This window comes from Schistocerca americana, chromosome 4 (genome assembly GCF_021461395.2).
Source record: "Schistocerca americana isolate TAMUIC-IGC-003095 chromosome 4, iqSchAmer2.1, whole genome shotgun sequence".
Lineage (NCBI taxonomy): Eukaryota > Metazoa > Arthropoda > Insecta > Orthoptera > Acrididae > Schistocerca > Schistocerca americana.
Window position 1 is genome coordinate 622,392,125 of NC_060122.1, and position 23,997 is coordinate 622,416,121.

Below are 23,997 nucleotides of genomic sequence, written 5' to 3' on the forward strand. Positions count from 1 at the left end.
TGACTGAAATTTGTTTGAACGGATACTATTATCCCCTCATAAGAATTATGATAGTGTATTTTATAGGAGCTGGTGGTGTTCTGTGCAAGTACCGTTATGATAGGCTAGGTTTTTTGCTGGGTGGTTGGCTAGTTTGTCATACGGGGAAAGTTAGATGGGCAGATAGTTTGGCATATACGGATTTGTTCACCATCGTACCCTCCTGGAGGTCCTTGGTGACACAATGGTTTATTTTATTCATTTTAGACTTTAAAGTTTTAACACTAATGTTTTTTTAAAAAAAATCTAGAGCTCTCCGGTATCCGGATAGCATAGGTAGGCCTCGGGCAATTTTCGTTTCGCTAGTTTATATAAGGAATGTATGACGTATAACACACGTGTGTTTTGGGATTTTAAAAAATGCTCTTCCTCTCACCATTAAACTCTTTCCATGATGTAGAGGGGTGTGAGTTGTTGTTTTAAGGCTTCTATTTGGGCAATCATGGACCATGAGTATCACTTGGCTATAGTTCGATAGGCGGATGGCTACCGCCGATGTGGTTGCCGTTGGTTTTAACAGATGGCGCCTAAGACGTTTGCGTACGCGAGCTGATCACAGGGTTTTAGTTTATGACAGATAATGTTGGTCATATTTTGTTTGGTGGTATTCTTTTAGCGATTTGAGGGGTTGAAAGGTTTATTCATGAAGGAACCCCCCCACCCCTATTATTTATTTTATATTGGCATATGGTTTGAGTTGTGCTTAGTGCCACTACTGGCTATAGGCACAGTATGGCAATGTAAAAAAATTTGGAGATTTATAAAAAAAAATTTAAAAAATCCTTTAGTGTTAACGTGTACGGAAGTACTATTCCGATTGATACTCGTAATTACACCCTGTTAGATGCTATATGCTGAGTATATTATTATTAAATTACATGTGAACGCATGGAGCATATGACCATGCAGCGCCCCCTACCGAGGGCGTTTCGCTGCTAGTTGACTTGTTCAGCGTCAGTATCTGCTCTGCTTCAAGACTGCTCGTGTCGCATTCATATGTTATTCGACACTTTCTTTGAGTTGTCAAGGCTGTACGCCTGGTCGGTTAGAAAGGAGTTGAAGTTTGTGGTATGTAACTCATATGACCTGATCTCATTTTCTGTAACGTTGGAACGTGTTGAGTGTGCTGTTCACTTACGTTTTGTACTTTTTTGTAACAGATGTCTGAAGATGGGTGTAATCCCGAAACACGTAAGATGTGCTAATAAAAGAGTCAATTGAACATGTGGTGTCACCGCCAGACACCACACTTGCTAGATGGTAGCCTTTAAATCGGCCGCGGTCCGTTAGTATACGTCGGACCCGCGTGTCGCCACTATCAGTGATTGCAGACCGAGCGCCGCCACACCGCAGGTCTAGAGAGACTTCCTAGCACTCGCCCCAGTTGTACAACCGACTTTGCTAGCGATGGTTCGCTGACAAAATACGCTCTCATTTGCCGAGACGATAGTTAGCATAGCCTTCAGCTACGTCATTTGCTACGACCTAGCAAGGCGCCGTTACCAGTTACTATTGATACTGAATCATGTACCGTCAGGAGCGACGTTCACCATTAATGGATTAAAGTTAAGTATTCCACTAGCTACATCCGTTTTTTCTAAATTCTAATTTCCTTGTCCTGTTCCAGACCTCACGCCAGCCTGCGTGAGCTAAAACGCGTGCCTTTCGGTTTCCTCTAGTAACACGCTGTTGGCTCTCCTGCCAACCACAATAGAACATCTCATGACTTTATTGCGATTGTACAGTATTATTGACTGAAATTTACTTGGTCGTCAGCAAAAAGTAGTGTACTCAAATCCACATCGTTAATTTTAAAATGTTTAACTGTCTGTACCCAAGTTTTGCTTACATCATCGATATACATAATAAGAAGAGTGGATGAAAGGGGACATCCTTATCTAACTAATTGGTTTATTTCAGCCACATTATGTCTGCTGTTTGCTATTTTTATTTGTATTTTGTATACATATATAAACCCTGAACATCTGTTATAAGATGAGATGTAATCGCTTTGTTTCTTAAAATTTTCCAATTTCTTTGATTTACTTTATCAAACGCCTTTTAGTAATCAATGAAGACAAAAAAAGTTATAGGTTGAATTGACGGTGTTTCTCTATAAGTAGTGTCTATGGCGAAGATATAGTCCGAGTAAGGTCCGCCTTTTGGAGAACAATGTTTGGCATCAGATAATATTGTTTCCGAGACTAGGCAGTAGGCGTTTTGTTAAAATTCACTAGCACACATCTAACAACATAAATTCAGAAGGCTAATATCTATGTAATTCTGCATTCCTGGTTGTTTCCTTTCTTAAATAATGGGTATATCTGGCCTATATTCCCCGTGTCAGTCCCATGGATAATGTCTGTGACTACTTGTGACAGGGTGAAACATATCAGATAAAATCCCATCAGTCTGGTAGCTCTACGGAACCGAATCATTGGTGAGTGGCTTCTGCTGTATATCTGAAGAAACTTTTGAACTCTCTTTCTCGCTGTTTTCAGTGCTTGAACCGGTTACAAGGTATTAGGGTGATGTCACCTGGGAGAAGCTAATTTTATATCCAGTATACGTACCCGCCTCCGTAATAGAGGTCGCCAATGAGCACCTGGGCAGTGGCGCTTGACTCGGAGGCAAGCCGGTTCGAATCCCGGTGGTGTATGAAATTTTCGTTGCCAGTATTTGGCCGGAAACGGAAGGAGAGGTGGCGACATAAAGTTTATGAGCGCCAGTCTTTGCGCCAGTGTCCTGGGCAAAATTTCAAACTTCTCCGCGTCGTTTCATGAAGGTAGGGCATGTGACACTGTTGATGCTGATCCGTTCTTCGAATGGGACATTAAGCTCAGAGGGTTCCTAGGTGTTTTTCGAGAGGAGAAATCTCTGTGCCGGCACCAGGTTTCACCCTCTCCCTTCCCTTCACATATAACAATACAAACCGAACTCCACATTGTTCGCCGCGCGGGATTAGCTGAGCGGTCTCGGGCGCTGCAGTCATGGACTGTGCGGCTGGTCCCGGCGGAGGTTCGGGCATGGGTACGTCTGTTTGTCCTTAGGATAATTTAGGTTAAGTGGTGTGTAAGCTTAGGGACTGATGACCTTAGCAGTTAAGTCCCATAAAATGTCACACACATTTGAACATTTTTGAACCACGTTGTTAAAGCACAGCCTTCCACACGACAAAGATACACATTTAACACTTCGTAACAGGACATTGCTATGAGCGGCGGGGCAGAATTCTTGCATCTGCTCCCCTTACACTCATTCTCTGAGTATAGGACTATCTATCTACCTATCTATGCTTACACGTAACACAGAATAAACTCAAGTAATTCATCAATACAGTGCAGCATGAAACATTATTTAAGTAAATTACCTTCTGTGTAAGTGCAATGAAACAAATAATTAGTCAGCACAGAGAATTAATTTTTAAGGAGTGTTGACAAAGTATTAAGACTGAACTTAATCTTTACTGAGTTACGTTCAGTGATTCAAGTTAATATATCTGTTATGCCCTGAATGAAGCTGCAACAGACAACTGTCATCACCATTTTCCACGTTCTAGAGCGGCAACAATCGACACCTTCAATCGCATGATTAAGTGTAAACTCCTGCTCGTTCCGACACCGTAGACGTGCTTCGATATCGACGGGGATTTGAACAGCCTACTGAGCAGCGCAAACCCTATTTTTGATACTCACACGTTTCTGATGCCTGGCTAGAGCCATATGAGTCTGACGTCGCCTGCAGCTGTGTCTTTCAAATTTTGAAATGTGCTGATGATAAGGTAATTTTGTCACAGACAGTAAAGAACTTGGAAATTCGGTTGAATGCAGTGTTGTGTGTTTTTAAAAGAAGACGCAACATGACCATGAATAAAACTAAAGGAAGAGAAATCGGATGTGGTCGAATCATATCAGATGGCGCTGACAAAGTTAGATTAGTAACAGAGACGGTGAGAATAGTATACCAACGTTTTGCTGTTTGGGAAGCAAAATATCTGACAACGACAGAAGAAGGAACAATATCAAATGCACCTCCAATAGGAAACAAATGCTCCCCGAAAAAGAAAAAAACTTAACTTCTTGTTTAAACTAAAGTGTTAGGGAGTCTTATCTGAAGCCCGTAGGATGCCTTGACTGTAGTGTAACGTTATGCAGAAATGAAACTTAGTAGACAAACTGTTCACATAAGAAGAGAATAAAGGTGTTTGAAAAGTAAATAGATCATGAAAACTGATTTGCTAGGTCAGATAACAATGAACTGTGGAGAAAAGAGGTTTGTGGCACAACGTGACTAAGGCAAGTAATAGTCTGACAGGGCACATTAATGAGTAGTTAATTTGATAATTGATGGGAGTTTGTGTGGATGGAGAGTGGTGGAACGTAAATTGTATGGAGAGACTGAGGCTTGAACACAGTAATACACAAGTGTGGGGAGCTTTGTCAAACCCGACAAATGGCCTCAAGAACAGCAATAAATTATTTAATTTTAATCAAATTATAACAGTACAAGGTAGTGAGGCAAAGAGAATACACCATTATCGAGTAATCTAGGAGGGTTTTTTGTTTACCGAAACTTGAAGTACAGAAAGAGCTTATTAAATTTTTAAAGGCATAGGCGCAGATACGTCATTTTATAGGATAACATTCGGTATATTAGGTTGTCTAGGGATTATGTTGCCAACATGCCGAGATAAACTTTCTCATGGAGGCCGACCTCTGATAGACCAACAGAACTTTGCGTCTGACTACTTTAGAGATTAACTGCGAACGGCAATTGGTGGGGTGTCGTAGTTCGTGAATATTGCTCTACTTGTGATGGACTTCTTACACTGTAAATAACTGGTCCCGTAGCAAGTCAACGCTAAATTATATCTAGTGTAATGAAATAATAATGTACCTAAAAATCGTGAAGGTCAAACTACTGAAATGCAGCTGGTAGATGTTATGAAGAAACCTTATAAAAGCATCAAATAACATAAAATACAGCGTCTAGTTTTCTCTTAATTCGGCATTCTAGCTTGGAAGCACCAATGGTGACCTTGGAGTTTTTCCTAGTTTCTTGTTGCCAATTCATATATTCTTTGGGATGAGTTGAGAGCATCTAGTGTGTGACATGGCACAGATACAAAAGGGGCGGTCGGCTTCTTGTATCTCCGCACAAACTAGAGCGAGCAACAGACCGCTGGTCACGATACAAACGTGTACAAGCACAAGCAATAAGGTGTCGCAGACGTAGCCACCATAAGGCCAGTAAGCTGAATGAAGTAGTCAGACACATTTCGTTATCACTAAATCTGAGCAGTGCTGACGTGTTGTATGACGCTTTGAAGGTGTACTTTATCTTCACCAACTCCGCATGTCGCTGATGATGTGTGACGTTTAACTGGTTGACATGCTGGCGTCACACTTGATCACCACTGAAAATGGTTGGTGCTGCTGATGCTGCTGTACGATGTTTTGCAGGTGGACGTGGTGGCGTCGCACTTCGTCATCACCAACTCTGAGGAGCACTTCCCGCAGGCGTCGCAGTTTGTGCCGGAGCGCTGGGTGAAGGACGCTGCGGGCAACTGCCCAGCCAGACAGGTGCACCCGTTCGCCTATCTGCCCTTCGGCTTCGGCCCCCGGATGTGCGTCGGCAAGAGGTTCGCCGAGTACGAGATCCATGCCTTGCTAGCTAGAGTGAGTACTACACCTGCCTACTGCTGGAAACTTCAGGTATCCGCGTTCGTTTATTATTCGAGGAAACAGAAGCTGTCTTTTCAGCTTCAGAAGACAATTAATGGTCAGTCTTCTGTAATAGAAACACCGCTGTCTGTCCACGTACATGTCTGCAGGTCACTCCAGTGCATTACTTTTCTTCCCAGTTGCTTACAGATTCCTCCACTGAAGCAGTAAACTTTTTCTATTTTAATAGATACTTTCACTGTGATTTTAATCATACCCTCTGTTATTACCACTCCTATTTTAATGACATTACAACATCTTCAAAAGTGCATAACTAATTAATATAATTGCTGATCATAACACATGCTCTATTATTATTATTATTATTAACGTTACTAGCTGTTTTCGGACACGCGATGCTGTGGCCCAGTCAACTTAAATGAAAAAAAAAAGAGAAAGCACACATTTCTGATATGTATATGGGATGTGGATATATGTTCTAAACTCTTTCTTTCCCCAATCTCTTTCCATGTCCCACCCCCTATCTCTTTGTCCATCACCTACTGCCCCTCTCTGCCCATCTTCTTCTCCCACTCTCTCCATCTCCTCCTGTCCCCTCCCCTTCCTCCTCTCTCTGCCCGTCACCCCCCCCCCTTTTCTGTATCGATCTTCTCCTCCCCCTCACTCTCTATGTCCTCATGCCACTTCTCTTTGTCCATCTCCTCCTTTCCGCTTTCCATGTCCATTCTCTCCCACCTCTATAGCCATCTCCTCTTCCTTCCTCCCTCTGACCTTGAATCTTGATTATTGTCAGTGAAAATTCGGATTTTGTAGTATATTCTAATCATAGCCCAATAAGCCATAAAGTCAACTTTCGTGTTTTCTCACAACGTTTTACTATTATTTACACTGAAGAGCCAAAGAAACTGGAACACCTGCCTAATATCGCGTAGGGCCCCCGCGAGCACGCAGAAGTGCCGCAACAGGAAGTGGCATGGATTCTACTAATGTCTAAAGTAGTGTTGGAGGGAACCGACACAATGAATCCTGCAGGGCTGTCCATAAATCCATAACAGTACGGGGGGGGGGGGGGGGGGGGGCAGACATTTCTTCTGAGCACCACATTGCAAGGCATCCCAGATATGCTCAATGTTCATGTCTGGGGAGTTTGGTGGCCAGCGGAAGTGTTTAAACTCGGAAGAGTGTTCCTGGAGCCACTCTGTAGCAATTCTGGACGTGTGGGGTGTCCCATTGTCCTGCTGGAATTGCCCAAGTCCTTCTGTATACACAATGGACATGAATGAATGCAGGTGATCAGATAGGATGCTTACGTTCGTGTCGCATGTCAGAGTCGTATCTAGATGTATCAGAGGTCCCATATCACTCCAACTGTATATGCCCCACACCATTACAGAGCCTACACCAGCTTGAATAGACCCCTGCTGACACACAGGGTCCATGGATTCATGAGGTTATCTCCATACCCGTACACGTCCATCCGCTCGATACAATTTGCAACGAAATTCATCCAGTCATTAGCGGTCATGGCATGAGTTCCTGAACTCTATCAATCGTTCCACGTGTTCCTCACAAGTATGGGAACCCATCTGGAGGATTTCCGGAAAACACAGCCATTTACCGATATCTGCAGTGTTGAACCAGGGGTGCCTCCAAACGACACCTAGAAACATTGCTCAGACGCTGGCCGAGCATTTTGCACAAACTCTTGCCAATGCAAGCCATGATCCAGCCTTTCGTCGCTACCGTGCGACAGTCGAGAAGGAGAAGTTGGACTTCAGGTCGAACAGTTCGAGGCCTACAACTCCCCTTTCTCGATGTGGGAGCTCGAATTGGCACTGACTGAGGCTTCTGACACTCCACCCGGTCACGACCACATCCGGTACTGCATGCTTCAACATCTGCCAGCGGCATTAAAGGAAATCCTCCTCGAATGTTTTAATCTAACATTGCTCCTCCCAACTCGTGGAGGGAGGCAATTCTAATCCCTCTCCTCAAACCAGGAGAGGAGCGCACATGTCCCAGTAGTTGCCGGTGGTGAACTGGAGCCGAGCTCGCAGCCGAAGACTGTATGTACCTGGCGCGCCAACGTCCGAGGGCTTCTCCGCGGTCGCTTCCAGTGCGGTTTTCCTCTTGCTACCTGGCAAAACACTTGGCCTCTGTGCTCCAGTCACACGTTGGGAAGACCGACACGTACATAAAGGACTATGGACATTTCATTGAGAAGCTGAAGAAACTGAAACTTGAACCAAACGACATACTGGTCAGTTTTGATGTTGTTTCTTTGTTTAAGAAAGTGGCACTCAGTGACGCTCTGGAGCACATCGGTTTCATTTTCCCGCAAGACATCACAAAGCTCTTCTAAGCATGTCTCACCACGAGCTATTTCACCTGGAATAGCGATTTGTACGAACAGCTGGAAGGCGTCGCCATGGGTAGTCCTCTTAGCTCAGTGGTGGCCAACTTCCTCATAGAACAATTCGAAGCACAGGCACTGGACTTGGCGACTTGCAAACCTAAGGTGTGGTACAGGTATGTCGATGAAACTTTCGTTGTGTAGAGCCATGGTGAAGAGCACCTCGGTGACTTCCTAAGACACTTGAACAGCCTCTATGCCCACATAAAATTTACCATGGAAGTAGAAAAGGACAAAAGACTGCCATTTCTAGATGTGCTGGTCACAAGGGATGGAGAAACCTGGGACACAGCGGACCGATACCTGCACAAACTATCAAACCATCACCCGAGCCATAAAAGAGACATGATTAATACGCTCGTAACGAGATCAGGACGAGTATGTGAGCTGCAGCACCTCAGACGAGAAATGCAACATCTGGAAAGTGTTCTGAGGAGGAATGGGTACTCCACAAATTACATTAGAAGTGTAACAGACCCAAACACTCGGCGAAGTAAGGAACCAGAAAAAGAAATGTCGGGTGCGGCCTTTCTGCCATACATTCCCAGAGTGACGGACAGAATCGGCCGTATATTGCGCAAACATGGCGTAAAAACGATTTTCAAACCGACAAAGAAGATCAAAGAGTGTCTTAGATCGGTGAAGGAGAAAAGGGACCCACTTGCAATGTCGGGAATATACCGCATACCATTCTAACATTCTGCGTGGTGTCTGTATTAGTCGTGTCTCCCTACCACTTTCGCGCAACGACGCTCTGAGCGTGTTTTTTAGGGAATTGACTAGTTTGAACCTGGGACATGTTGCTGGTAAGGAGACGCCAGACCACACATGACATGTAAAGTTCAGAAGAGTTCAGTGAGACTAGCGATGGTATAATCAAATACTTAATGATTTCAGCGTCAGCCCAACTGCACTCCTTGTAAAAGAACCTTAATACTAACTAAATTTAGTGGAAGGGGTTCAAGATTTCCTATTTTTAGTTATCTGGTAAAATAACGTCGAAAAAGCAGTTAAGTGTACCATTGGAATTTTTATTTATTTATTGTTTATAGATTGCACTATTGATAAAAGGAAATATTTTAATACAGGATGATAAAAACCAACTGCGTTCAACAAAAATGTGAACGAATATTCCCTGAATGGGTTTCCAAGTTCTATAATGGATCGAAGGATGACCTATGCCATATCACATCTATAATCTAGGTTTAAATTAAGTTTCATAAAAGAGAAAACTATCAAAAACGGTCTACAGTTACCCTCAATTATCTTTAATTACTTATTTAACTTGTCGTAAATTACAGTGGCTTATGTGGCTTCTCAATAATTATATAACAGAAAAATCATCGCGTTTCAGATTTTAACTTCAAGTAGCAAATGTGAATACCACGAAGTTTAATTGACAATCAACACGAGTATTACGTAAAAAGGGGATGTAACAGATGAGACTTCTGCAGTTCTGAGTGAAGCCTTATGCGCTCTTATGCGGCATTGCGTGCGTTTCATTACTTTGTCGGTGGTTATGCAGCGTAGCGTCAGGGGGGGGGGGGGATGCGACGCAGCTCCACACATCTCGCCGTCTCGGTAGCAACTCTCTCGATCTTCTCCTTACTACTGTTTACCGAAGTTGGTTAAGGAAAAAGGTATCTGGCTGTGTTTTCAACTGACCAATCAGCGTCTCAATGTTAACCTTAAGCTCCGCCTACAACAATTCTGTCTATCCAATGAGAAACGTTATACTTTTTGTGGTGGGGCAATGTTTTTTAATGTTTGCTACATAACAGAGACGCGTACAGTCTCACGCTAAACTTGCAGCTGGTGTGGCCCTTTTAGTGTTATCGTAAGATCTATACTGTTCTTCTGGAGGGCTCTATCTTTTAACATGGGCTGGGGGATGGACCTCCCTGCGTCGGCCGGCGATGTGGGTGTCCCATTGTCCCGCTCTTAACGTAGGGCCTTCTAACCTACACGGCTCTGCTCTCGTCTTCTGTTCTTGTTTCTCCCCTCAGAACTGCGTCTGTTTCACAGCGTTAAGGTATGACATGCATTTAGGCATTCTTGTGTTAGTCTGTGGTATTCTATTTGTTCAGTCGTTGATCATATTACTTTGGTTAATTTAATGTCAGGATTTATTCGGAGCTATGTGACATATTCCGGATTTGCTCTGATGTCAGGTTTTTCATGGAAGGTTTTGGATTTGCCTGACACCTTACACCATGCACATGCAGAAACGTTTATGTCAGAATGACTGGAAGGTCAATTAACACCAGGATGAAAGAGCGTAAGTGACATTGCAGGTTGGGGCAGCTGGAGAAATCGGCCGTGGCAGAGCACGCGCTGGGTGAGAACGACCATGGTATAATATTCGCCGACACGGAAGTTCTGGCTGTAGAGAAGCACTATCACACGTGGTTGTTGAGAGAAGCTGTAGAAATACGAAAACACGCAACCGTTTCAAAAGCAAGAGGAAAGCCTTAAGGTAAACGGATCCTGGCTTCCCGTACTGCAGCGAACGACCGTCGCAGGTAGCAAGAGGAGAACCGCACCGGAAATGACCGTAGAGAAGCCCTCGGACGTTGGCGCGGCCGCGAGCTGAGCTCCAGTTCACCACCGGCAATGGAGAGTGAAGCCACTCGTGCTGGCGAAACGTCAGTAAAGTCAGTAGATTAACGTCGGCCGAAGAACCCAAGACAGGAGCCAATAGGCAGTTTATTCACATTTTTATTTAAACCTATCGAAATGTTCGTTTGTTCAGAATCTTAAGTCTCGCAAAGTTCTTCACCGATTGCTTGCAAATTTCGACACAAAATTGCATGCGAATATGCGCGTATTTTTTTGTACCTAATGGAGCACAATATGGTATATAAATGAATATATCATATATTTTTATTTGCATAACCTATGCCGCTCCAGTAAGCATATTCGAATGCCACGTTGTGTCAAAATTTCAAAGAAATTTATTTATATGCATAGTTATACCTGCCTCTATAGTTGAGGTCGCTAACGTACACCTGTGCACCATTTGCAGAGGTGCACGACTCGAAGGTAGGCGGTTCGAATCGTAGCACTGAAAGAAATGAACACCATCAATACATGGCAGGAGAGAGGATGGGGAGAGAGGTAACGATGCAAAGATCACGACTATCAGAGTTTGCGCCACTGTCCTGGATTAAGGGGAGGTTTACTATCTTTGACCCGAAAAAAGCACGTTCTGCCAGGCGCATCATTGTGAACAGCAGAGTAATCACGTAGATGTAGATGTTCTTTGAGAATTTTTATCTCGGGATTTGTTATAGATATCAGTGTCAAATTTGGTCAAAATATTTGTTGATATATCCTCTACAAACTGGAATTTTTCGACCGGAAATGTCGAAGAGCAAAGGCGGAAATGGCGTCGGAACGAAACAAAATTTCTATGTAGACCTCCACGCGCGGTATGTCACAGGTCAGCCGGCTCGTCTGAATTCAAAACTGAATTCAGCGAAGTGTATAAGATTTTTTAGGAGTTGTACCTCGCTTAAATTATTTGGACCATAGGAAACAAAATGGCGGCCATTAAAAAAATAGTTTTTTTTTCATCGATTTTTCGCCTTCGTCTGCCAAGTAAAAATATTTATAGTTGATAGATCGGAATAAAAGTGGTACACCTCCAAGACAATTTAGTTAGCTTCGTCGGAAACAAAGAATCATGCCAATCGGTTCAGTAGATTTGAAGTTACCATACGCCGCGATAAAAAAAAACGTCATTTCGAGAATAACGCGTTTGAAGCTTCGATTACATATAAAAATTCAATATTATGCAACGTACGTTCAATTTGCTATTCCAGGTCCATAAACTAGTCCTTCCTCTTCCTCACAGTAGGCGTTCTGCTCGATCTGGGCCATCCTGCGCTGCTCCAGAGCCGCTCGTATGGCCGGTGATAAGCCGTTTTCGGCCGCTTGAATTCGGTGGTCGTCCGAATGCTTGGCGAACTGCGTCGAATAGAGTCCAAGGGTGACGTCCATCGTTGTCATGGTCTTCAGAATTGCTGAATACCCTGCGTTTAAGCTGCTCACTGCCAGGAAAGTCGCTATTTTCACAGTCTTCGCACCAGAATGCAAATGCTTGGGAGCTAGCTTCCAAACACTTGCGTTCAAACTTTCATTTGAATTTTGTGTGTTTCCTCCCAAGCACCGGTACAATAACTCGTCCTCTGAAAAAAAAAAAAAAAAAACTGGTGCGTGAAAAAGGCCGATTTCAGGCAGGTGAATTTTTTTTGTTCAACCGCGAATAACAAGCATTTCCGTTCCGTATTCGGAAAAACCGTTTCAGAGGTGGATTCTAAACGCTATTATGGATCCAAAAATGCAATTTAAAAAAATCGATTTTTTGAACCAAAAGATAGTAAACCTCCCCTTAAATACCAAGCTTTTCTCAGTGTCTCAAGGATGACGCCATATGACATGGTTATGGTGACCCTTCCGTTGGATGGGATGTTTAACTCGGCGGCCCCCCGATACTATTTGAGAGGAGTATGCTGTGTGACAGCAGTCGATTTCGCGTCTCCGTCCTTTCCTCGCCACAACAGACCCATGACACCACACTGCACACGTACCCACTACAGCCACCTACACTCCGCAAATACACTTAAGAAACAACTCTCACATATCACGCGGAAGAGCGCCATTGTGAGCGGACGAGGGAAGCCCTTTCCGTCTCGGCGACTAAACCTACCACTCAGAATCTCCCAGCCTACAGACCGGTGCAACTCTTTATGTTTAGGTGTATATAATTATTTTCGTATTTTTATCGTACTTTTATTCATAGCCGAGCCACAAGTTGAATTTCAGAACCTTGCCACACTATGCTTAATATTAGATGTCGATATCAGTCGTTCTTGGTCCGATGTAATGGAAAGCGTAAAGGCCTTAGTCTACTTAGTCTAGTCCTACGTAGTCTAGTCAGGCTGAGTGAAACAATAAATTCCTGGAACGAGCCTGTTGCTGGTAATTAACTGCCTTTCACAATTTCGTTTACATTCGCGAGCATCGTACACGTGCCACGATAATTACACATACTCACGTCAGTTGCGATGTGTTTATTGCATTTACGTGAACATGAGGACGAATGATAGCATATTCAAAACTACAAGTATAGTGTCTTTACATAGCTGTGTTAGTTACGAAGATGTAGGAAACAATTTCACATTTTCCAATGGAACTACATACATTTCTGCTGCTAGTATCTTAGTTGTAAAAGAGGCGAATTGAATGGCGTTTCACTATTCACGATCCAATAAGTTTCGAAGAAATTGCAATATGTGGAACTTATCATCTATCTCTTTTAACCATGAAAGTCATTGCAGTCTTATAAGGAACTCTGTTTTCTTATGGAACTGTCACGTTGAACTAATAGGGTACTCTATCATGACGTAGCTAAGAGAGTGTACTTAAAAAGCGGAATAGTGAAAATGAATATTAATTGAAAACTTATCCTGAACTCAACTACGTGTTGTAGGACCGACACACCAAATGTAAGGCAAAGAACGTTGTATTTAAGGATGTTCACCAGTTACACACAGCAACAATTCTGCTCTTGTTCCTGTCAGAGCGCTGAAAACAATGTGAACATCAGAAGTTCAATGCGTTTGTAAAACAGGGAACTGAAGTACAGATTTTGTAAACTAATAAACTCATGTCATGAATTTAATGTCAAGATACACACTTACATTATAAAATTACATTATCAACAGCAGCAAATAGGAACATACAGAATAATGTAATCATGAACAGCTCCTTACTATTGCTGTCATTAAATGTTCGAAATGCCCACCATCTTCTGCAGTACACAGTGTATCAAATGGTTCAAATAGCTCTGAGCACTATGGGACTTAACATCTGCTGTTATCAGTCCCCTAGAACTTAGAACTACTTAAACCTAACTAAGCCAAGGACATCACACACATCCATGCCCGAAGCAGGATTCGAGCCTGCGGCCGTTGAGGTCGCGCAGTTCCAGACTGTAGCGCCTAGAACCGCTCGGCCATACCGGCCGGCACACAGTGAATCCCACTTGCACTTGGACTGTGGGTATGAAAAACAAAAGTCATCGTTTATATTCACAAAATCACTGTATTTATTCAAAATATACTCTTCCTGAATCAATACACATCTGAAATCATTTTAATAGTCTTCTGAAACAGTCACTGTAGTCCGATTTTGGTACTGCATTTAGTAGTGTAGTACAATTTTCTAGAATGTCCTTAATCGCATCATAACGGCGTACCTTCATTGCCCACTTCGAGAAAGAACCAGACGTCGGATGAGGCGAAGTCCAGCGAATATAGTGGGTGATCCAAGACTGTGATCCATGTGCTGGCCAAAATCTTGCGCTTCACTTTGTGAGCTAGGGTGTTGTTGTAGAGGAGAGACCAGGAACCTGCCTCTCGGTATTCGGGTCGCATTCGACTAATTCTCGCCCACAAACAGAAAATTTAATACAAAACTTGATGTTGCCTCGCTTCTCCACCGCATTTGTGCTGTTAAATTTGCGGCCAGGGTACCTGCTGCAGCGGTACTAGTGCTTTGAATTTCTATATGGCTGTTGGCGAAACTTCAAGGATCGTAACGCTGCAATTCGCAACGAGATTAGACTTCAGTTTGGAATTTCAGACGACCGATTTAAGGGAACTGGGGCACACTGTGTACTCGTTTGAAGTCGCTAGTTCAAGTGCTATTGGGCAGACTGATGCGATTCCTTCGATGTCATTACACATGCTGCTACAATGCGAAGTTTTGAATTCAGGTGATCATAGAAAAGTGTGCATTTTATTTATGTTCGAGTTTGCAACACAGAAAGAAGTTCAGTAGCATACTGTCAGGCAAACGTGCATACCAATGCATAACGCCTTCACCTCCTAACCAGACACCAGGAAAGAAATGGGGAGCAAATTCGTAACAAACGGGGAGTTTATTCTTAGCCACGAACCAGTAGTGAGCCAGACACTCAGCGTGCCGTTACCACGGACATTAGCGAGTATGTTTCAAGTGGTGGTTCATCTAGGCCGACAGCACTTCGGTAAGAAATTGCTCATATCTTTCACTCTTTAAGACTTCATCAATGAAGTGAGATTAAAACACGTAGTCTCCAATACACCTACATCAAACGATCACACTCCACTGCCTACGATGTTCAGCCTGCCTCAGCTAACGCGTATTTTTACCAACCCAATAATGTATATTCCTTACATTCAGCCTTACATGTCTTGTAAAGACAAAGAAAGCTCTCTGAAGAAGAAACTGTTGCCCCGATGTCGTATCAGAACCGATCGAGACAATTCCATGATCTATCTCCGATTCCACTTTCCTAGTAAAGTGATAGGGATGGAAGCTGATTCTGTGCAGAATGTGAACAATGCTGGACCGACTTATTCCAAAGATAGTCGCAGTTTCTCTGGAGCCAACACGTGTATTATGAGCAACAGCTCCCAGAACATCTATTTCGTTTGCTCCGCTCATTGCAAGGCTTCTGCGTAATATTCGAATAGCCTCTTAATAACAATTTTTGCACATTCGCTGAATTGTCATTCTTGTTGGACAACGTGCGTCGGGCTCTACATCTAAGTCTACCTACATACTCCATCAGCCACCGTATGGTGCATGTCGGAGGGTACCTTGTGCCACTGATCATCATTGAATTTCGCGTTCCACTCACAAATGAAGCGAGAGCAAAAGAGCTTATTAACTAAGGAAACATTTCTTTAGCTTTGTCTCAAAAACTTTATTATTACAGAATGAGATCCCAATGTTGGGAACCAAGCAAAGACAGAAATATCAACTTCTTAAACTATCGACAGTTGACTGAAAACTATAAAACTTAACTTTATTGACAGTTTTGACACAATTACATATGGATCCGCCCTTCATTAGGGCAGGGATGAATTACTGTACTGAGTTTGCTCATTCAATAGTAAGTGTGGGGACACGCCGATTTGTTTCTTAATTTGTAATATTTCTAATTGAGCGAGCTTTATTCCCTTTCTCTCTATATACAGGACTTCCGGACATCTATTATGTATTTGTGGTTTTCTTTTACACCATGTTCTGTAAAGGATCAATATGGCTTATTTAATCGCCAGTTTCTATGGTGTTCGCTTAGGTTAATTCAAATTGATCTCCCAGTATGTCCATTATAACAGAACCATCACTCTTGGACACAATATTATTCACCCTATGTAGACAATGTTGCAATCTTTATATAGGACCTTTTTGCCTTCATTCATAAATAGACAATGACAAAATTGTCATTCCTTTGCACACGGTCTACTGCAATGTATGTTTAGTCATAGTTAGCGTTAATGCTGTCCTAAAGAATTTTGCAAGTTCATACGTAAATGAGTTAAAACTGTCAACAGAGATAAGTTTCCTTTGAGAAACAAAATTTAAAAAAAGACTATTTTGTTGAGTTCACACAATATAAAATGTTTCACAGCTGAATCAATTAAAATGAATAAGAATGAATGTCAGTACTGTAAACTGTGCTTAATGGAGGATTTCTAACGAAGAAGACTAAAGCACGTCAACATATTTGGTTTAATAACCAGCATGTCGATTGCGAAACAACTCCAAAATACACTATCATCAGGATCAAACGGAACACAGCTTCCCCAAGTCATACGAAGAAGACAGCAGAAAAACTATGGATAAAACAAGAAATGTCGGGTTGCTATCCGGTACGTGACAATACGTGTGTACACAAGAATATATTAGTACCAATGCAGCTTACTTACATTCTACATCAGTGTGAGCTATGACGTCAAATAACACAGTTAGACAAAAAGTTTCAGATATCATTTACGACACGTTTTACTGTCAGAATAAGAAGTTAGAATAGTTATTGTCATTGAAGGAGGAAAAGCCAATCCAGTTTGCAGATAGAAGTCAGTACTTATTAACATAAACCTTGTCAGAACGAGAAGAAAAGTTACCATTAAAAGGCGACAGATGCTCTTCTAAGAGCAAATCTAGAATTGGGCATATAAAAGATATACCTACGAAAGTACAGTGTGTCGAAGAAATTAATCAGGCACAAAAACAACAGTTACTTCAGTAAAGGAAGAAAACGGGATCTTAGTCATAAAGCAACTTAGAACTAGGATTCAGAGCAGTAACGTGATTTTGACTAAAGCAGATAATGGAGGGATTGCGGTGCTGTTATAGAAAACTCGTCATATAAACAACGTGGGAGAATTTTTCCACTGAGTGAAACTAGTAAAACAACAGGAAGACCCTAAGACTAAATACAATAATAAGCTATGCAATTAGTAGATAAATGCTCATCAAATTTTTTCTGAATATGTTTGCAAGAGCATTCTCCAAATGAATTCTAAGGCTTCTGAACCATGTGGCTTACCCAAACTGCACAAACCAGAAGTGCCGATCAGACCAATAGTATCTACAAGACAAGCACCTGTGCACAATATTGCCAGGAAGACCATCTTGAAGAGAAAACTGAACTTCAAAGGGGAATATGGCATTGAGAACAGTTTACAATTAACAAGCAAATTAACAGATATTAAGATCCCAACAAATTCAAAATGTCACAATCACTGTATTTACATAACATTAATCCAGAAGAATAGCTGAGCTTAATTAGTACAGTAGAATCTCGTTTAAATCGAAATTATAACTACTTTCAAGGGAGCTATTATATGCAAGTAGATGTTCTGACAACGGGCTCATCCTTATCCCCCTTGCTAGCGCAAATGTTCAAGGGCAAGTGGGAGACTGATTTTCTTAACAGTGAATCATTGACAAAAGATACTGTATATTGTTACAAACATGTAAATGATATTTTCTGTATGTGGAAAGTAGACAACTCAAGAAATTCTTGAAACATATGTATAAATGACATACTAACATAAACGTCAGCATGAGGTTTGTGAGCTCCCAATTAATTTCCTAGGCATCATGCTACACCTAGAAAATTTACCGAAAAGTCTTCTTTACTGACACAGTTATCCCAGCTTCCTCTCAGCAGCGTATAAACCTGTTGCATTCCACCAAATAATCCACCGACCCCTTTCTACCCCATATCTCAAGATGTTTATGACCAGGAACTCAACGCAATAAAAGCGATGGCCACAAATAATGAATCTCAATCCGACATAATTGGCAAAACTCTGAATAAAAAATTGAAGAAGCAGGCCAGAATCCTACTGTAGCCAGTGAACAACGTAGATAGACCGAAAAGGAAATGGTGCTGTTTACCTTTCACAGGCAAAGTTTCAAAGAGGATAAGCACTATTTTAGAGAGAAATGCTTTCTCTCTGTCTCTCTAGGTCCCACAGTCGTTAGGCAGGTGTTTCTCCAGTTCAAAAGATAAATAACGAGCCAATATTAAGAGTGGTATTTGTAAGATCACCTGTTAAGTGTGCCAGTTTGTCTATATTGGAGAGACTGGGAGCTCAGATTGTACAGAGCCCAGAGAAACCATGGAAGGTGGAGATTAAAGAAGCCAGATTCATCGTTTGATGAACATTGCTTAAACGAAAATATGTGATAGATTCAGAAAGTCCTATACATAGAGGGAAAGGATGAAAATCACACTTAACTAGAGGTGTCAGAAATTAAGAAACAAATATGTGTATCACCATATTTAGTACTGAATGAGCAAACACAGTTCAGTTATGCACTTCTTTTAGACAATGTTGACACCTCCACATCGATAAAGTGTCTTGATGCTTTTATTAACAAATAAAAATGACAAAAATTCACATTCCTGTGGACATAGCACTACTCCAATGTATACTTAGTCACAGTTATTGTAAATGCAACCATAAAGAATTTATTAAATCCCTATGTAACTGTGTCAAAATTGTCATCCGAGATAACTTCTATACTTTAAGTCAAGATAATCTAGACTAAGAAGTTGGCTTGTTTATCTTCGCCTAGTTCACATTTTTGGGATCAGTCGTATTCTAGATTATGGGCTTATAATCCGAAACCTAGGTAGTACAGTAATAATAAAGGTTATGAAAATAGGCCCAAAATTGATCCATTTCGTTAATACAGAATGCTCAACGTTTATTCAAGAACTCACATGTGAATCAGAAAGAAAGATAGTGTTTAGACTTCCGTAAGAGTCCTGATGTCTCTTATCTTTGCAGCTATTACGCGAGATGCATGTTGGAGACTAGGAACATTCTGCATCTCCTAGGAAATGTGGGTTCTATAAACTTCCTTAGACGTTTTTTGCGGAAAACGTTCTCTTCGCTGCAGGGAAACCCATTTGAGTTCATGAAGGAACTTTGAAATACGCGCGTTTGACTTGAGCTACAGGCAATAAATATAACAGCGATTTATTCCTCTAAACGGATGTGTTGGGAATCCCAAACATTCGAACAGTTCGCAGGAATGGGTGGTACAAGTATTCTGTATGCAGTTTTCTTTGCAGATGAGATAAACTTTCCAAGCATTCTCCCAATAAACCTAAATCGACCTTTCGCCTTCCCTACAGTCGACTTTATGAGGTCGACTAGTCTCATTTCACGTCACTCTGCAACGTAGCCCCTAGAGGACTTTCTCAGAATTCATGTGAGAGAAACGTTTGTGTGTACATTTCAGTTGTTTTATTCACGTTCCGCCTGTGATCCCGGTAAAGGAGTAGCATATTTGCATTCTTTTGGTTTGCGAAGGACATCTTTTTTTTCAAACTAACCAGCACTCACACTTGGACGACAGAGACAAAAAGAAGGCTAAATTTCCTCTGTACCCCTTTTATACCAGCATCGTGGCGATGCAACTGTGTTTCCGCCTTTCTGACGTGAGATGTTTCTTTATCTTGTATAGAATCACGAACTTCCTCATAAGATGACAAAGAGTTATATGTTAAAAGCAAATACATCGTAAGATTGCATATATTTCGAAACTAAGAATGTAACTTGAAGAGTGGAAGCCCATTGATGCATTTGTTTCGCAATTACGTCACTTGCAGCAGAAATTACTCTAGCTCCATTTAGAAAAGCGAAGTTGGAACAGACATCTCCGAAATTAATATGGCTTTGAAAAAACGTCAGCCGGCTGGAGTGGCCGAGCGGTTCTAGGCGCTACAGTCTGGAACCGCGCGACCGCTGTGGTCGCAGGTTCGAATCCTGCCTCGGGCATGGATGTGTGTGATGTCCTTAGGTTAGTTAGGTTTAAGTAGTTCTAAGTTCTAGGGGACTGACGACCTCAGCAGTTAAGTCCCATAGTGCCCAGAACCCTTTGAACCATTTTTTTTTAATGTCGTACGTCTTTTAGTGAGGGTTTCTTACAATTAATATGGATGAAAACAGAATTACAATATCTTAAACGGTTACGGAAATATTTGAAATGAAAATGTTTGTGAATCTCCCTACGTACAATGCTCATCAGATCAGAAAACGTGATTTTTGTGTAAAAGGAACTCTATTGAAACTAGTGTTATGTACCCTGCTATTATTTTTCGTAAAAATACATATTTATGCTGATGTTTCTCTCTAGTTTTCAAAAGTCGAAAAATATGGTCTGTGAGAACACTACGAAAATTAAACAGTTTACCGTATCGTGAAATCACATTCGAAGCTGAAAATAAAAGGAAACTCTTCTCAAGAAAGACAAAATACTTAGGTGTTCTGTGACTAATCTCTAAGCAGTTAGCTTCATTTATTCAACTATACTGAATGTAACTGAAGGTATTTGCTGGGCACATACAGGTGTTTAAAAGCCTTCCTGGTAAACTTCTAAGGGTGATAGATCACGTCATGGGAAACAACTGTTTTTAGAGAGAGAGTATTTGCTTGTGTTACCCGGTAATGGTAGGTGTCGTTCAAGAATGGTTATGCCCCAGAGGGGTGGCAGCGTGTATGTAATCTGTGGTGTTCATAAGCAATGCGTGTTGCCTGTCATCCAATCATCTGCTCTGCGTGAAATGCGGCAGGCTGAGCACAACTGATGTTCTTGATTTGCTACTAAATTATCTTTCTCAGCTCCGAGACATTCATTCTTACGGCTTTCTTGTTGAAAATCCTCTGTCATTGTACTGGGGTAACATACTAATGTTGTACATCTATTTAGTAGACTGCTAATTCCGTGAAATTTCATGGCTCCAGGGCCGCCGATTACGAAACGACGCCTAGCGTCGCTGGGAAGTGTCAGCGAACATTTTGTCCGTCCCCAACGAATGTTGTTCCCCGTGACTTGGTGTATCACCCCTGGACGTTTGTCGCAAAGACTTTGAAATACCCTGTAAACTATGGTCGTGAATGTATCTTTAACCGCAAAGGCGATTAACTTAGTTAATATTTTCAAAACATGATTTTTCATCTTCCATTCCCTACTCATGAGAGTGGGCAGGCTGTTGTAGTAGATCTTTGTTCTTTTCGCCCGGAAATCCCGGTAGTGTGAAAATGGGGAAGATGTGGTCCATTCCACGACGGAAAAGCTTCTTTAAGCCAAAGCATTCAGAAAACAAAACATATTTGAATATTACTTCACCATTCTCTGCAGTCAAATGAAGTTTTCATCTTACCATATGTCGACAGAAGTGAATGTTAGCGAACTGTCCTCTTAATACGCCATGGTCTGAAATACGAACATGAATTGTCTACAGAAAAATCGAAAGATTGGTAGAAGCTATGTTGCAGAAAGATAACTTTGGGTTCCAGGAAAATTTAGCAATACGTGAAGCATAACTGAGGCTACGACTTACGTTAGAAAACATATCTCAGAAAGGCAAACCGAATTTTACAACATTTGCAGGTTTAGAGAAAGCTTTTGACATTACTGACTGCACTACGCTCTTGGGCATTTAGAAGTCACCACATACAAAAAACAGTGAGTAAACTATCTTTTACAGGATGACCGAAAGTGGGCTGTAGTTCTAAAAGCCGAAGAATATGAGAAGAGAATGAGACAGTGTTGTAACCTATCTTCCATGTTATTCAGTCTGTACGTTGGGCGAGGAAACTAATACGAAATGTTGAAAAGAAAAAACTGAAGTTCAAGGAATAAAGTTTATGGTGTGCCAATGACACTGTAAATCTGCCCGAGAAAGTGAAGGATTTCGAAGACCAACTGAACGGGATGGATAGAACACTGAAAAGATATACTGAGACAAATATCAAAAAAGTAAAAATATGGTAATAAAACATAAACGAATTAAGTTACATGATATTTAGAGAGTTTCATTAGGAAACGAAACGTTGAACGTAGTACACGAGATTTGTAATTTAAGCAACAAAATAATTCATGGTGTCACAAGCAGATAGGCTGTAAAACGCAAACGGACAGTATTATAATAAACTTTTACTCTACACAAAAATTATGGCAAAATGAAGTATTAATTCAAATGTTAGGAAATTTTTATGACAGTGTTTGGCGATTAGCCTTGTATGGAAGTGAAATGTGATTGATAAAAAAAGGGGTAGCAAAGGAATAGAAGATTTAGAAATGAGGTACTAAAGAAGAATTCTGAAGTTTATGTGGGTAGATAGTGTAACTAATGAAGATGAGCACAAGAGAGATTGAGAGAAAAGACTCTTATGGTAACCTGAATAATAGAAGGGATGAGTTGATAGATCACATTCTGGGTATCAACAAACAGTTGATTCGTTAATGGAAAGAAATGTGTGTGTGTGTGTGTGTGTGTGTGTGTGTGTGTGTAAGTGTGTGTGTGTGTATGTGTGTAAGCAGCTTCAAATGGATTTAGGTTACAGTAATAACGCAGGGACGGCGAGACTTGCAGGGGATACAGAGGATAAACAGTCTCAGAACAGGAGTTCACAACAACACTTCGCATTACCTGTTTATATTTAGCAAGAAACGAATAGATTTTGGTATATTTTTCAAGGCTGAAAATGATCGGAAAGTAACTTGTATGACTGAAGAGATGCTTGCTTTTTAACTACTTTCTTTCACCAGTTTAATTTTGGGTGTCACTGTTACCGTGCTTACGTACACACATCTTAACTTGTGATTGCAGATTATCAGACGCTTCCATGTGGACTACGAGGGCGAGGTCTCTTGGAAGACGACCGTGATGCACATGATAGGCTCACCACTCACATTCAAGATCACCGAGAGGCACCCTTCCGTCGCACAAGAGGTGCGAGTATGATGCTTGGGAGACTCTGACGGTGATAAGCCAGAATCTGTAGTGTGCCTGGAACTACGTTTACCAAATACAGCAAGAACCTTGTTGATACTTTGTCACTCATTCAAGTATCAATTTCATCATATTTCCCTTTAAATGGAGAAACGTGTACTACTAGTGTGCTCATGAGCCAGTGTACTGTAAGAAAGAAATAATTTTGGCGCTTCATAAGCATTTCACACGATTTAACGTTCTTGAGTCTCTTAGGTCTACTCTGGAGTTACAATGTTTTGTAAAACTTCTTATGCCCATAAAAAGCCTTAGAAAATATTTCCAGTCATCATAATTTGCCACTGTAATAAACTGGTTACATTGTTAAATTTTAGCGTTATTCAGTTTCTCTTCTCATAAGAGACATGTATTGTTACTCTTCTGATCTACATAGGGACATAGAGTTTTCTACTATTATTGAGTATATTATATTTTGACACAATCGTTTAGACTGATAGTATTGTGTTCCACTGATCATTTGTAGCTGATATGGAACGAGTAAATTTACATTAATGTTACTCATATTAATGCCCCTAGACTTATTCGAAGTATCAAAACATGGAGAAAATGTTTCCAACGTTCTTTACTAGAAGGTGCATGCTCTTTGCGCCATGAAGTGGTTCCCTCAGGAGTTGTAAATGACATTCAAGTGAATACACACGACTTCTTTAATTTTCGCAAAATAAAAAATAAACCACTTTCAGTCACAAGAAGGTTTATTT

The 23,997-nt window shown here is 41.3% G+C and overlaps 1 protein-coding gene across 1 annotated transcript in view; it reads left to right on the forward strand.

Annotated features, from left to right (window-relative positions):
* The window catches only part of LOC124613236 (probable cytochrome P450 301a1, mitochondrial), a 190,128-nt gene extending 166,660 nt beyond the window's left edge, over window positions 1–23,468 (forward strand). The window contains exons 11-12 of the mRNA XM_047141913.1: window positions 5,502–5,717; window positions 23,114–23,468. Coding sequence (XP_046997869.1) covers window positions 5,502–5,717; window positions 23,114–23,248 — 351 coding nt within the window. The 3' untranslated portion in view covers window positions 23,249–23,468. The remainder of the gene's footprint in view (window positions 1–5,501; window positions 5,718–23,113) is intronic.
* The last annotated feature ends 529 nt before the right edge of the window (window positions 23,469–23,997 follow it).